The sequence below is a fragment of the Myxine glutinosa genome, chromosome 1, assembly GCF_964187855.1.
Source record: "Myxine glutinosa chromosome 1, kmMyxGlut1.1, whole genome shotgun sequence".
Classification (NCBI taxonomy): domain Eukaryota; kingdom Metazoa; phylum Chordata; class Myxini; order Myxiniformes; family Myxinidae; genus Myxine; species Myxine glutinosa.
In genome coordinates, this window is record NC_136261.1 from 169,656,035 (window position 1) to 169,672,573 (window position 16,539).

Below are 16,539 nucleotides of genomic sequence, written 5' to 3' on the forward strand. Positions count from 1 at the left end.
TCCCTGATAAATTGCTGTATAATTCCACAATGATTTCGTGAAACGTGATGGAAACAAACAGCAAAGCTGAGGCCTTGTACTATTCTCATTGGCAGTGCATGGTTCAATTCCCTGATGCTCGTGCATAAAGCCTCGGACTTTGAACTGAAGCATTTACCTTGTGAGGATGCAAACCCACAGAATGCTATGGTGAGTTTGGAGATGAATCGTAGATCACTACCCTCTGTTTTATGTTCGCAAAGTGAAATGATGTGATCATAACATCCTTGAATTGTTGGAGAAACATTATTGGCAAGTACATGATTTAAGTACCATGATAGGCAGTATATGTTTGATTAATCCCAAAAAGCATATGTTGATAAATATATTGTTTCAAAATAAATTAAGGATTGAGTATGTAAAGTACAAGGAAAAGCAAACTACTTTAATGCTTTAACAACATCCAACTTTAACAACTTTAAATTTGACCCATCATGCCTGCACGACACCAATACCACACTCATTAAATCGATCAGGTTATATTGACTTCTGAGGGGAGGGATGTAGGGGGAAAGGATTGAAGGTGAGTGGGGAGGAGACAATGGAGGTGGGTACAGAGACATCACCAGCGTAGGAGTTTGGAATTTGCTCAGGGTGCCAATGAAAACTCACCTAGACTCTTCATGAAGTATATGGTGCGATCTTTTAACGTCCACCAACTAATACCAGCTGACGGGATGCCTAGTTCAATACTTCAATGTCCACCCGAGGAATGGCACATGCATTGATAAATCGCCCTGTCTATGAAACACCAGGATGACGGTTTACAGTTGGGTTAGGGGCGAGGGCACATGTCTCTGGACCAGTGGTTCTCAACTCGTTTCAGTCCACGGACCACCAGGCCAATCAATTTTTTTTCGTGGATCACCTCCTTTTTGAGACATGATAGAAAAGAGTAGACAATAAACATTTTGGTTTGAAATTTATTTTTCTCATGCCGTGTGGTTTTGGACAATGTTCCTGTGGACCACCGGAAAAAGTCACCATGGCCCACCTGTTGAGAACCACTACTCAAGACTATCCTGCCATTTTCTCCTACTTTGAACAATGCATTTGTTCATTGTGTTCATTCAAATGAACATTCAAGTGTTCATTCAACAATGAACACTCCTTCATGCCTCTTTACTCCCACCTCTGGAACAAACTCCCACACTCTCTACAATCCCACTCCTCCCTCCAGGTCTTTAAAACAGCTGTTCACCACCATCTCTTATCTTCCCCCACCCAAAATGCTGATCTCTTCTACCCCCGTTAATTCACCCCAAATCCAATTTTTTTTGGAAATACCGACTTTTTTCTTTCCTGAAAGTTCCAGCAGTGTCCATGTGTTTTATACTTACCCCCCCCCCCCGCCCCGCCTTCCCATGCCTCCTACCCCCAAGCCCTCTCCCTCCCACAGATCTTCCGTCCCTGTCCACTGCTGTTATACTTGTGTGCTTCCCTCTCTCTTCCTATCTTGTCTCCCGCTCCCTTTTTTGTATGTTTTGTGTGTCCGTTTAAAAAAAAATTTTTGTGATTGATGTTAGCTCTTACACGAGCCTCGATCTTGTATACAAAAAATAAATAAATAAAAGCATATTAATTACTGCTATTGTCATTATTACTATGGTCATCTGCATAAAATGAGTTTGTACTGAAGCATTTACCTTGTGAGGATGCACTTACCTTTCTTTTTTCTTTTTCACAATAGGGAACACTAGATATTGGGCTCATCGATTCAGTTAACCTGTCTAAACAACAGAACAAGTAAGTGCGAAAACTTGTTGCACAGACATATCCAATCATTTGGCTATCAATATTAATGAATCATCTTCTATGGAACTTGAGAACAATTGTGGAGGCTTCCTCCGACCACGGCAGTAGTTGCATACCATTTAGTATGACGAATTGTGAGGGTATAACATATCATCATGTGCAGGTCCCACTGCTTTTCGATTGAGGCAAGCGGAAGAAGGCTGAATTTTGCAGCCAATGCAGCGGAAGACAAGCAACGCTGGCTGTCCTTGCTACAGCGGAGTAAAGGCGACGCATATGTACAGGGGCAGGAGTTTATTGTACGAGGTATGTCACATGGGTCACTGGCTCAACGCTTCATCTCAACTGTGCTTGGACAAATCGTGTCAGGTCTGTCTTCAATCAGAAGTTTCCTCAAGAGTCAATTTTTCATTGGGACATCTTTTGCCTTTAAATACAGACTTGGCATTTAATATGGAATTTTTTTTTTTTCTTGACTTGGGTTTACTTTCTTAACTCAGTATATCAATCTGGTGAGATTCTTTTACACTTTGGTGATTTATTTGTGAAAAGAACCATGTCACTGATTGTCTGTCGCAGCAAGAAGTCAACAACAGGTTTATATCACAGGTGACGTGGCAAAATGTACGGACAGGTGCATTTGATGATTGGCTTCACAGTCGGGTATACAATGGTGGTTGCGTTCTGTATTAGTGGAAAACAACTGCTGCACGCCTCCAAAAGTTATTGCCGCTTCCTCTGGAGATGGTCCGTCAACTCGACAATGCTGTTTGTCATGGAGTGGTGGCTTTACGAAATTACGGCATGAAACAGCGTGCTATTGCTCGGCAGTATGGCATCACTCAAGGTCGGGTGTCAAAGATCCTGAAACGAAATGCTCAGAGGGGTGTCCCTACTCCAATACCGAGGCCAGGACGTCCCCGCAGAACCACAATGAGGGATGATCGCCAGCTGCACCGGTTAGTCCGCAATGGCCATACCAAGTCAGCTAATCGGCTTAGGGCTGAGTGGCAGCAACTGACAAATGTGCCTGTATCCAGAAGGCTGGTCAACCAACGACTGGTTCAAGCAGGCTATCGTGCCAGGCGTCCCCTGAGAAAGCCACGCCTGACCAAACAACACCGCCAGTGCCGATTGCAGTGGGCCAGAGAGCACCGTCAATGGCAGCCAGGACACTGGAATCACGTGATCTTCAGTGACGAGTCTAGATTTCTGGTCTATCGTCAAGATGGCCGCATCCGAGTGCGCAGACAAGTGCATAAAGCCTACAACAAAGATTGTATAGTGCCAAGAGTCCAAGCTGGAGGTGGTGGGGTGACCGTTTGGGCTGCTTTTCATGCAGGGGGAAAAACTGACCTGGTTGTTCTGAATGGAAACCTGAACCAGTTCAAGTACAGGGCCATTCTGGAAGAAAGATTGCTTCCATTTGCTCGCGCAGCCTTTCGAGGTAACGTTGTCTTCCAAGATGACAATGCACGGCCTCATCGTGCTCGCATGATCCAACACTTTCTTGCTGACCGTGGTGTAGAGCATATGGAGTGGCCTGCCATGTCCCCAGATATGAATCCGATAGAGAACTTGTGGGCAGAATTAACGTGTCAAATCGACCACTTGGACCAGCAGCCGACCTCTGTGCGTGAATTGCAGCAGGCTATTGTCACTGCATGGCAAGCGATTCCTGTCCACACCTTGGCAAATCTCGTGAACAGCATGCCTCAACGTGTTCGTGCTCTCCTGAATGCTCGTGGGGGTTACACGAAGTACTGAACTGTAATTTTAGTGTCCGTAATCCCAGTCGTAATATAACTTTTGTTTTTGTTAAAAAAATTTTTGGCTAATGTGCAAAATAAAGAGATACTTCTGGAAAACGTACAGAAGTTTAACACAATACTGTCCATGAATTGAGTTCGATATCAGTTTACATCACTTTTCAAGGATCAATTTATTTGTTTCGAAATGTCAAATGTGGTTTTTGTTTCTTTTAAAGGTCACATTAACAAAATCTAGAATAATTTCAACATAATTCCAATGAACTTTTGGTTCTAAGACATCTTGAAAAGTAAGTTCACCCCCACAAAAAAAATATTCCATATTAAATGCCAAGTCTGTATGTTAAATTATTGCACACTGCACAGGGTAATCAGTTGCGTAATCAAAGTTGCACAGGGTAATCAAATTGAAAATCAGTTGCATTTAAGTAATAATCACAAATAACCATTTATTTCATGCCATGAGGCACATCGGAGCTGCCGAGGCAGTTTCATTGGTTAAGGAGTACAATCCTGGACTGGTCGCCACTCCAGTGCAGGATACTCGAAGGGTTTATTACTCCCAGTAAGCTGGTGCTCATTTTGCCGACCTCAGAAGGATGACAGGCTGAGTCAACTTACTTGGTGTTGTTTCAACGGCACAGCAGTGGCTTAAACTCAAGACCCTAAAATCTTAATCCAGCCATTCTAACTGTTAAGCCAAGACCAGTCATGTTCCGTTTTAGTGCTTACGTGTTTTTTTTAAAATTATCCAATGCAAACACAATAAAGTGGCCTGCAAAAGTAGTCACCCCTATCAATAATGGCATATTTAGATAAATTACGAATTATATACAAACAATTTTTCAAAATGAACTACTTTTTTGTCCATAACTGAAGAGATCAAACGAAACACTGTTATAGTGGAAGGAGGTTAAATGTCAGGAATACCTGCAAAAAACATGTACAAATCAAAATTCACTGGTTGCAAAAGTATTGAGCCCCTTCGATCAGTATTTCGTGGAAGTACCTTTTTCAGCAATGACTGTTATGAGTCTTTTTGGGTAGATCTCTACCAGCCTTGTACAGTGAGGTGGTGAAATCTTTGCACATTCTTCATGTAAAAATTGCTCTAGTTCTGCCAGTTTTCATGGGGATTGTAAATGGACTGCAATCTTCAAATCTCGCCATAAATGTTCAATTGGTTTCAAGTCAGGACTTTGACTAGGCCACAAAAGAACATTTGCTTTATTCTTATTCAGCCACTCCAATGTGGATTTAGCTTTGTGCTTCGGATATTTGTCCTGATGAAATGTAAATCTTCTACCCAGTTTCAAATTCATGCCTGACTCAAGCAGTTTTTCATCAATGATCCTCCTGTACTTTGCACCATCCATTAGCCTTTCTATCCTGACAAGTCTGCCAGTCCCTGCTGATGGAAATCAGCCCCATAACATGATGCGGTCACCACCATGCTTAACAGTAGGAATGGTGTTTACTGGGTGATGTGCAGTGTTAGACTTGCGCCATACATAATACTTTGAATTTAGACCAAACATTTCAATTTTGTCTCGTCTGATCAGAACTTTTCTCTGATCTTTCAAAGTCATTGTTGGATTTGCAGTGACATCCCGAACCAGTTTCTTGCTTGCCCAGCTGCTGAGTTTGGATGGACAACCTGATCAGGGTAGAGACTGGGTGGTATGATACGTTGTCTACTTCTTAATGATGTATTTCACCTTGCTCAAAGGGATAACGAGTGACTGAAATCTTCTTATAACCCTCTCCTGAATGGTGCTTCTCCATCACTCTAAGTCTGACTTATTTGGAAAGCTCCTTGATATTCATGTTTGCCTTGTTGGTTGATCAAGTGAGTTGCACCTTAAAACTCCTGAGATATAAGTGGTGGAGCTTAATTTTGAAGTTTAACCACTGATTACATGCAGGTGAAACCTATTACACTTATTATGTAACCTTTCACACTAATAATTTGCTCCTGAAGTGATTTAGGGTTAATTAGGCTAAGGGTTTGAATACTTATGCAATTGAGAATCATCTGATTATCTCTGTTAATTTAACTTGTTCAAATTTTATCTGCATTTTTTTTAGCTTTATCACTTTGGAGTAGTTTGAGTAGACTCTATATATTAAGTGTGATTTGAAAGCATCATTAAATAAGCTCAGGTGGTATCAAAATGTGAATACAGTACTTCTGCAGGCTACTGTAAACCCACTCAACAACTGAAGGGATCTCATAGAATTCACTATTTTTCCTAATTTTGTTGTTCCAGGATGGCTGTACAAGGCGCTGAACAAGAAGCATAAGGAGCAGAGCCCATGTCTCAAAAAGCGCTGGGTGGTGCTAACACAAGACTCTTTGGATGTTTACAGAAGTTCAGTACGCGGAACTAAAAAGCTGGGAAGTTTGGTCCTCAGTAGTTTGTGTTGTGTAGAACAACTTGGAGAAAAGCAACATAATGATACAGGTGTGTGTATAGTGGACAAAAATAGTTTGAACTTGCCATATAATCGATTTCGTAAATATTGCAAGCAGTTATGTCTGTCCGTGGATTTGTCTGTCACCCGTTTACAGCTTCCCACGCTGTGTTTGAAAAGGTGCTGATTGGTTATTTTGCATTTTCCTTTCACTTTTCTTGATGCAATCTAGTCAGTCACTTTATTGTCCCTTCCAGTAATCTTTAAAATGACCATGAACATCTGGATTAAAGTGGATTTAATACACATCAACATGGGGTAAAAGACAATTTAACATAGCTATATTCTTCCCTCTTTATAGACAAATCCAACCCCCGCCACCCGATATTTCACCATCATTTCGCGATGAATGGTATGAGTAACTCAGAGCTTTGGCTCTAAGTCTAAGTGAAGCAAAGAGTGCAAAACAATTAACCTTTTTAAAGTCCATGGAATAATTTAAATTGGTAGATTAACTTAAACTTTTCTCATTACTGAAGACGAATACGTTTTCTTCCTTTTCCAAAAACTGTGGACGGGTACTTTTGCTTGTATATGATAGGCTAATGCTGTCGGTCTGTCTGCCTGATGTACCCTGAAACACAGGCTCTTCAGGAAGAGAAAAACATAAAGTAAAAGTTGCTTCAAATTAATCCAAACCTCCAGGAATATTACAATTTTTAAAACCACACAAAAAAATTGAACCCAGTTGGTGTTTAGGTAATGCCATGAACACCCGAGGGCCACGCCGGGCGAGCTGTCCGGAGTGAACGGCGCCAAGACGCGTTTGGAGCGCGAACTTGTCCTTCCTCCTTTTCCCTGCGTGAGTGAGTGGGCTCTTGTCCGGGCATAAGTTAAGACTGATTAAGCCTGCTCTGTGTCTCTTCGCCTTGTATAGTTGTAAATAAACCTGTTCTTTCTTCCATTTGATCGTGCCCATCATTTCACCATTGGCCTAGCATCGCACGAATAAAACCGCTCGAATCGGGTTCAATAAAAGTAACGGCACGAGTCACGTGATACGCAAACCGCTCGGGCGTATTCGATTAGCGTGGCTTGTGCGAGGTCCAGTCCCCGTTTTCGTGGCAGCGTGGGTCCCGAAGGTACGTGTGGAATCGACCCGATACCCTTCCGCACGCTCGCTACGGGAGTGGCGACTCGGCCTCGTGGACTCGAAGACCCGAGGGGGAAAAAGGGTTTAACCCCCCCTCTGTACGTCGACGGGCTTCGAGAGATCCGCAACAATATATATATATATATATATATATATATATAATATACATATATAATTATTTATATCTGTATATATATAATTCTTTATTTCCTGTTAAGAAATATATAATGTCCCATTTTTGAGCTCCTTCAATTAGCGCAAGAATAAAAGGCTTCCTTTTTTATATTTTGGTATTTTTTACCACATGCTTCTGCTAGTGTGGAAATATACATCCAAATAAATATGACAATCGAGAGAAGGTGTAACTCAAATCATAGCTTGATGAACACAAAGATCCTTCAAGACTCTTTGAACATAGCAACCATTATAGCACACTTAGGAACTGGATGATAAATCGTGAGGTCGTGGGGTGCCTTAGACTTGGATTGCACATGGAGCCTACTGTGATCTCAGAAGATCCTAACAGATATTCATTCCTGGTTGTTAAGCCACCACGTAATCTTTCTTTTTCATGTTAAGTCTGAATGAATGATGAGTTGTCAATGTGGGTTAAGTCTGAATGAATGATGAGTTGTCAATGTGGGTTAAGTCTGAATGAATGATGAGTTGTCAATGTGGGTTAAGTCTGAATGAATGATGAGTTATCAATGTGGGTGAAGTCTGAATGAATGATGATTTGTCAATGTGGGTTAAGTCTGAATGAATGATGAGTTGTCAATGTGGGTTAAATCTGAATCTATCTGTCTCGCATGTTTCCTTTCAGGCTTCTGGGGTATCATTGTGCACGGACGAACTTGCACCTTTCATCTTTTCTCTCGTCTGGTTACTGAGGCATCGCGTTGGGCCAGCGCAGTACAGACAGTCATCGAATCCAAGATGCCCATCGCCACGGCTACACAGCGCCTGCTCACCGAGCTGCGGCACTACGTGGCAGACCCTCACGCCATTGAACAGTTCTATACACGCAACCCTATCCTGCGTTATTCGAGCCACCCATTGCAGTCACCACTCACACCAATACCCTTTGGAAAACCTGGTGCGAATAAGTGCTCTGGTAAGAAGAATCAAGCTAAACAAGCAATGGTTCCCTATTCCCTTTTAATATCTACTTCCTCATCATGAATTTCAAGTAGTTGTATACCCCCCCGCCCCCGACGCATTCAACCTTTTCATTATAATTTATTGTCTTATTGAATTATTTTTTTGTCGCATTATTGATCTTCTAGTGTATATCAGATAATCGAATCAAAAGCAGTTGCTTGTGGCAAATATTAATCTGATTCAAAAGGAAATTGGCACTGGTACTACAGTTAGATTTATTGTGTTGTAGTGAAGAAAAGCAGCAGTCTATTTGCTGATGTCTTTTGGTCGAGCTCACATTTTGATGTAATACGTGTCTTGTTGCTAGTTCCCCTATTAGTGTTGCCTTTATGTAATACAATAAATCAATTTAGGAATCTTAAGAATTTCCTTCCCGCTCATCTCCAATGTGTTTCACCAGCATGGGCTCAACGAAGCTACGGTCCTCTACAAGAAGAGGCCCTGCACATCTATAACACCCTCCTCATGCTGCACAGCATGCACGATCCCTTCCGGGAGTTTCGCGATGTACTCCAAACCTGCCTAGACCTGCCATACCTGCGTGATGAACTATATTGCCAGCTGGTGAAGCAGACCGTCAATGTGCCAAACAATCGGTTGCCGGCAGCCATGTTGTGCTGGCAACTGCTGGCCTGTGCCTGTGTCACCTTTCCTCCGAACCGCACACTCCTACGATATGTTCGCTTTCACCTCAAAAGGCATGTGATCGTGAAACGTGGAATTGCTTTATTTATGTGTATGTATGTATGTATATATACATACAGTCACGTGAAAAAGTAAGTACACCCCATGTAAAGTTTTGACTTTTTCAACATATTTCAACATACAGCTATTTGATCTTCATTTCAACAATATTGATAGATAAAGGTGATATAATATAACAAATATCATGAAACATTTACATTTTGTAGTCCATTGTGTAATTTAAATAAACATAAATGCAAATTTCGCATGTGGAAAAAGTAAGTACACCCCTACATTTATCACTACTTCAAATACCTAAAATTAGAATCAGGTGCACCAGCTCAGGTGCAAATGATTAGAACATCGTTAGAGAGGATCTTGGAGGAACCTGTCTTATTTAAACCTCAGACATTTCGTTTTGTTTGCTCTTTGTTGTTGAAGTGTGCGGCGTCACCATGCCTAGATCAAAAGAGCTATCTGAGGCCTTCAGAAAGAAGGTTAGAGATGCCTACGAGTCTGGGAAGGGATTTAAAAAGATCTCCAAACAATTTGAAATCAATCATTCGACTATCTGGAAGATCATCTACAAGTGGAGAAGATTCCAAACAACTGCCAACTTGATCAGGCCAGGCCGCCCCAGCAAGTTCAGCCCGAGAGCAGACCGCAAGATGCTGAAAGAAGTCTCTAAGAACCCCAGAATGTCATCACGGGACCTACAGGTAGCTCTTTCCACTGTTGATGTCAAAGTGCACGAGTCTACCATTAGAAAGAGGCTGCACAAATTTGATCTACATGGGAGGTGTGCCAGGAGGAAACCTTTGCTGTCCAGAAAGAACATCAGGGCAAGACTAAAGTTTGCCAATGAACACCTCGGCAAAGACCAGCACTTCTGGAACAATGTGCTCTGGACAGATGAGTCAAAGGTCGAGCTATTTGGCCACAGTACTAGAAGACATGTTTGGCGAAAACCAAAGACAGAATTTGACCACATGGTGGTGGAAATATTATGGTTTGGGGCAGCTTTGCTGCATCAGGGCCTGGGCAGCTCACCATCATAGAATCCACTATGAATTCTTCATTGTACCAGAGGATGTTTGAGGATAATGTGAGGCCATCTGTCGGAAAGTTGAAGCTCAACCGAAGGTGGACCTTGCAACATGACAATGACCCTAAACATACCAGTAAATCCACCAAGGAATGGCTGAAAAGAAAGAAATGGAGGGTTCTGGAATGGCCAAGTCAAAGCCCGGATCTAAATCCCATCGAGATGTTGTGGGGGGATTTGAAACGAGCTGTGCATGCAAGAAACCCCTCAAACATCGCACAGCTGAAAGAATTCTGCATGGAGGAGTGGGCAAAAATTTCTTTCAGTCGATGTCAGAGACTGGTAGACATTTATAAGAAACGCCTACTTGAGGTTGTTTCTGCCAAAGGGGGCAATACCAGCTATTCGAGCCAAGGGTGTACTTACTTTTTCCACATCCGAAATTTGCATTTATGTTTATTTAAATTATACAATGGGCGACAAAATGTAAATGTTTCATGATATTTGTTACATTATATTGTAGCGGCTACCGCTGGGTTTTCACAATCGCCTTGCACCTATCAAGGACGCGGAGCGATCACCATGCCGGGCTCGTCCAGGACGCCCGGGCAGGCCTGCGCTCAACTTGCCAGGCCTCGGTCGGGACGCCCGGGCAGGCTCGCCCTCAACTTGCCAGGCCGCAGCCAGGACGCTCGGCCACGCCCCCTCTCGCCTTTCCTGGGCAAACGCTCCGGGATAATATGTATATATATTGCTGCCCGATAAACGGGCTTTTCAGAGTGCCTGAGTGTTTGGTTTGATTAAAGCAACTCGGATGAATTCCAGCTTTTTGTCGCGTCCATTCTTCCGATCGACGTGGGAGCCCCAGCTCCTTCAATATCACCTTTATCTATCAATATTGTTGAAATGAAGATCAAATAGCTGTATGTTGAAATATGTTGAAAAAGTCAAAACTTGACATGGGGTGTACTTACTCTTTTTCACGTGACTGTATATATATATATAATTTAAAAAATTTTTTTTTTAACTTCCTACATCTTTGAGGCTTCATCACATTTTACCTGACTTCTGCTACTTCCTGTCTTATAGATGTTTATTGTTTTGTTTTGTTTTCCTTTCTTTTGTTTTGTTTTATCCGTATCTTTATCTAACCTTTATTACCTAGAGTGGTGTTTTGTCTTTATGGGGTGATTTCCACACAAAATAAAATACTGTATATATGGCTGACAAGATGGCCCCGATGTAAGGACACTTACCTCTAAGCCGTTTAGCCTGGGATTGAATCCCAACCCAGCTGTCATCCCAGTGTTTCACAGGCAGGAATTCAATTTTTGGAACTCCTTCAAGTTGTCGGCGATAGCTCACCTACTCTTTGTGAAGGACACCGCGGGATCTTTAACATCCACCAACTAATGCTTCATTCATGGTTCACCAATACTGGCCTTTATTCATGGCTCACCAATGCTGGCCTTTATTCATGGCTCACCAATGCTGGCCTTTATTCATGGCTCACCAATACTGGCCTTTATTCATGGCTCACCAATACTGGCCTTTATTCATGGCTCACCAATACTGGCCTTTATTCATGGCTCACCAATACTGGCCTTTATTCATGGCTCACCAATACTGGCCTTTATTCATGGCTCACCAATACTGGCCTTTATTCATGGCTCACCAATACTGGCCTTTATTCATGGCTCACCAATACTGGCCTTTATTCATGGCTCACCAATACTGGCCTTTATTCATGGCTCACCAATACTGGCCTTTATTCATGGCTCACCAATACTGGCCTTTATTCATGGCTCACCAATACTGGCCTTTATTCATGGCTCACCAATACTGGCCTTTATTCATGGCTCACAAATACTGGCCTTTATTCATGGCTCACCAATACTGGCCTTTATTCATGGCTCACCAATACTGGCCCTCATTCATGGCTCACCAATACTGGCCTTTATTCATGGCTCACCAATACTGGCCTTTATTCATGACTCACCAATACTGGCCTTTATTCATGGCTCACCAATACTGGCCTTTATTCATGGCTCACCAATACTGGCCTTTATTCATGGCTCACCAATACTGGCCTTTATTCATGGCTCACCAATACTGGCCTTTATTCATGGCTCACCAATACTGGCCTTTATTCATGGCTCACCAATACTGGCCTTTATTCATGGCTCACCAATACTGGGCTTTATTCATGGCTCACCAATACTGGGCTTCATTCATGGCTCACCAATACTGGCCTTCATTCATCGCTCATCAATACTGTTTCCCTATACAACCCATTATCTTCTGACATTGCTATTTTAATTATTTGTTGCAACAAAAAAGAAAAACAACAAATGACACAGTAGTTTTAAGTTGGCATGACTTTCATACCACTTATGCCAAAAAACGGTGATTATTATGAATCGATATTAAATATGTTAAACAGATTAAAAACTGGGAAATCGATGCAAGTAAACATTCATCCTTACACCACCATTGATGATCAATCATGATCACCCTGAAGATGTTGAGTTCATTCAACTACAGTGCATTCAGAAAGTATTCAGACCCCTTCACTTTTTTCACATTTTGTTATGTTGCAGCCTTATGCTGAAATCGTTTAAATTCATTTTTTCCCTCATCAATCTACACTCAATACCCCATAATGACAAAGAGAAAACAGGTTTTAGAAAGTTTTGCAAATTTATTAAAAAGAAAAAACTGAAATATCACATTGACATAAGTATTCATACCCTTTGCTATGACACTTGAAATTTAGCTCAGGTGCCTCCCATTTATTTTGATCATCTTTGAGATGTTTCTACACCTTGATTGGAGTCCACACATGAAAGCCCGCTTGGAGTTTGCAAAAAAGCACCGAAAGGACTCTCAGACTGAGAAACAAGATTCTGTGGGCTTTCATGTGTCTTTCACTAAGGAGAGGCTTCCGTCTGGCCACTCTGCCATAAAGCCCAGATCGGTGGAGTGTTGCAGTGATGGTTGTCCTTCTGGGAGCTTCTCCCATCTCCACACAGGATCTCTGGAGCTCAGCCAGAGTGACCATCGGGTTCTTGGTCACCTCTCTTACCAAGACCCTTCTCCCCCGATTGCTCAGTTTGGCCGGGCGGCCAGCTCTGAGAAGAGTCCTGGTTGCTCCAAACTTCTTCCATTTAAGAATTATGGAGGCCACTGTGCTCTTGGGAACCTTCAATGCAGCAGAAATTTTTTTTGTGGGCTTCCCCAGATCTGTGCCTCGACACAATCCTGTCTCTGAGCTCTGCAGACAGTTCCTTCGACCTCATGGCTTGGTTTTTGCTCTGATATGCATTGTCAGCTGTGAGACCTTATACAGACAGGTGTGTGCCTTCCCAAATCATGTCCAATCAATTGAATTTACCACAGGTAGACTCAAATCAAGGTGTAGAAACATCTCAAAGATTATCAAGAGAAATGGGAGGCACCTGAGCTAAATTTCAAGTGTCATAGCAAAGGGTCTGAATACTTATGTCAATGTGATATTTCAGTTTTTTTCATTTTAATAAATTTGCAAAACTCTCTAAAATCCTGTTTTCTCTTCGTCATTATGGGGTATTGAGTGTAGATTGATGAGGGAAAAAATGAATTTAAACGATTTCAGCATAAGGTTGCAACATAACAAAATGTGAAAAAAGTGAAGGGGTCTGAATACTTTCTGAATGCACTGTATGTACTTATAACCCACAGTTCACATTGTGTGGAATGGTCATTATTCCTCATTACCCTGCGCATGCGAAGCGAGTAGTGGGGTTAAGCAATTGGTTAATGTCTGCCCATCCATCCATCTGTCTTAGTCTGGGATCCGAGACCTCAAAATTTGATTTTGAAGTGACACCCCTGCTATAAAATGTTTGACCCCTAGATCATGTCTGTGGGGGTGTTAGCCACCAGAAAAGTGACTTTAGCAAGGTAGTTTGGATTGCGCGAATTCTGTAAGGACGTTTTTTAACTTGGGGCGTCAACTGTAAAAAAGCAAGAAATTTAGGGGTAGGGGAAATTCAATTGACCATATATCCCATAATACAGGGGTGAGTGCAACAAATTACCACTCATTCTTTTTGTTATAAATTTGGCTTTTATATGAAACATGATTCAACGTGATTGGACCATCCATGAGGTCAGCAGAGGTCAAAAGGTCACGGAAAGTGGGTTAAGCTAAAAGTTTAGCTCCTTTAGTAAATAAAATCACATTTTTCCTACTTCAAGCTCAATATAGCCAAACTTTTACACCCAAAATATGTTGTTTGTACCCCTCTGATGTTTTTGGGAAAGAAATGCCCCGACTGAACTTAACTTACTGGCATGTATGTCACTTTAGATTTGCATAACTTTAAAAAAATCACCAAAATCGGGCATTCACACTATCTATTTGCACGGTACTCTTCAACATGTTTTAAAACGACAAGTCATACCACATACTGTCTGGAAAAGTGTCATTACCTCTATTTACTCATCATCATCACCGTCATCAGTCAGAAGCCGTCCACATTTTTCTCTGTCGCCATTGCAGGCACATGCAATGAATGATGCATGGTACTCCAGCTTTCGCACAAGGGCAATTCCTCAGGCAGTTCGGTTTCTTCTTACATTTGCAGTACTTCAACTTCGCAACAGAAGGCTTTGATGGCTTGCTCTTCATGACAGGAATTAACCTGTCATCATCCACACTCTTGCCATACTCTTCAAGTGGAAGAAGCACTGGATTGTTGAGTGAAGCTTGCTTGTATAAGCTGATCTGACAAAGGCTCCTGAGAACGTGGAAGTGAAAAGCATCTTCTGTTGGAGGAAGGGAGTGCAGATCTAGTTTGCTAGATGCAAACAAGTGGGCGCGGAGCTTATCCAGGGATGAATACCCTGGCTTGCTGTAGAGATCACAAAAGAAGCTTCGTGCTTCAGTTATCACCTGATCATGTGCAGAAGGTCCGGATTCATGTCGGATGAAATTGGACAACGCTGGCTGTTTGTCAACATGCTGGAGTGCGACTTTCACTGCTCTCTTCATACCCCGTTTGAAAGGATAGCTCACCGAATCACAACCTGACAGAATGTAGGAGATGAGCAGTGTGTCTGTGAGTGCCAATACGTCCTTTCCAACTGCTGTGGCCAACTCATTCACCAAGTCATGGATGGGGAGTCTTGGAGAATTAATACTAATTACTGGTGTTATGTTACTAAAACTTCAAGAGACTCGGTTTAGCAAAATCAATGGTTTATTCACTTTAGAGAATTTGTTGTATACTAAGCCGAGATCTTTAATGAGTCTTTGTTCCAGTCTTTGTTGAAGCTTGTTTGGTAGGTCTTGGTTGAAGCTCGGTCTGTAGGTCTTTTGAAGCTCGTTCAGTTGTTGACAATCTCCAGTTGGTTGATCAGTTCAACTGGTCTTCAGTTTTCACTCCTCTTCATTCACTCTCCCAGTCCACACTTTTCAGTCCACTCTGCTCTCTCTGCTTTGTCCACTCTGCTGCTCCCCAATCGCAACTTTCTCCTGGTTTTAAAGCCCCAAACTCCTTTGATGTTGCGGAGCATGCAGGGTGTTTCTGGTTCCCTTATCCAAAACCTTATTTGGCTCTCTCTTGGCCAGCTAGTACTTATTTCTGTTCAAGAGGTCAAATGCTCTGACCTGCTGAGGAAGAATTTGCAGCCTGTGTGCAGTGAACTGAACATAGGCTATTTTTGATAGACAGGTGGCGGTCCAAGAGCGTTACACATTTTGTCTGAAATTAACTCTCCCGACCACCTGTTAACTCTAGTTCTATGCTCTTTTGCTCATTCGTAAAGTAAAACATATTTCACTTTAAACAAGATTACATTGATATATATTCTAGCAATATTGTCAATATGAATATTTATTCCCTGACAGGAGGAACAGATCATCCTTTTCCACCCATAACTCAACAACGTTTGTCAACCGAGGGAAATGATACATTGACAAGACGATGATATCTGTATCTGTAGCCTGAATGACAACTACGCTGTTGTCACAGCTAGCAATGTGAGCAAAGATTCTGGTGTCCGCCTCCTCGTGGTTAGGGCAGTACAGCTCATCAACATTGGTATGTTCCATCTGCGTCACATGAGTTGCCTGGGCGTTGACCCCAAGGACCAGGCAGAAGCCATCAGGCCAGGATGACTCCTGGGACCAACGTGAAGCAAGATACGACAGCAGATTGGTCTTGTTACAAGGGTTTGACAGGAATGTGTTCCAATCAGGGATTTTCATGATGTCCGCTGGAACAAACTCTGGCAAATTGGTATTTGACTCCCGTCTCTGGCGTTCAACCACTTTTAGACTCTTTAACCCAAAATCATATTGATCGCCCACGAAATGCACTTCAGTGCAATGTCTGGGTTTCATGTTCAAGAGTTTGTTCCTGTACCTTTCCTGAAGTTGGTCAAATGTACTCGAACCAAGTGTGTTGAACCGCTGGATGAATGCCATTGCATCGACTACATAAACTGCATCAGATGCAGAAGGAGGCAACTTT

At 42.2% G+C, this 16,539-nt stretch overlaps 1 protein-coding gene across 1 annotated transcript in view; it reads left to right on the forward strand.

The window, feature by feature from the left end:
* Positions 1–16,539, forward strand: part of LOC137431078 (unconventional myosin-X) — an 87,420-nt gene that overhangs the window by 52,610 nt on the left and 18,271 nt on the right. Inside the window, exons 11-16 of the mRNA XM_068121973.2 lie at positions 96–189; positions 1,730–1,785; positions 1,958–2,100; positions 5,834–6,028; positions 7,955–8,245; positions 8,693–8,990. Coding sequence (XP_067978074.2) covers positions 96–189; positions 1,730–1,785; positions 1,958–2,100; positions 5,834–6,028; positions 7,955–8,245; positions 8,693–8,990 — 1,077 coding nt within the window. The remainder of the gene's footprint in view (positions 1–95; positions 190–1,729; positions 1,786–1,957; positions 2,101–5,833; positions 6,029–7,954; positions 8,246–8,692; positions 8,991–16,539) is intronic.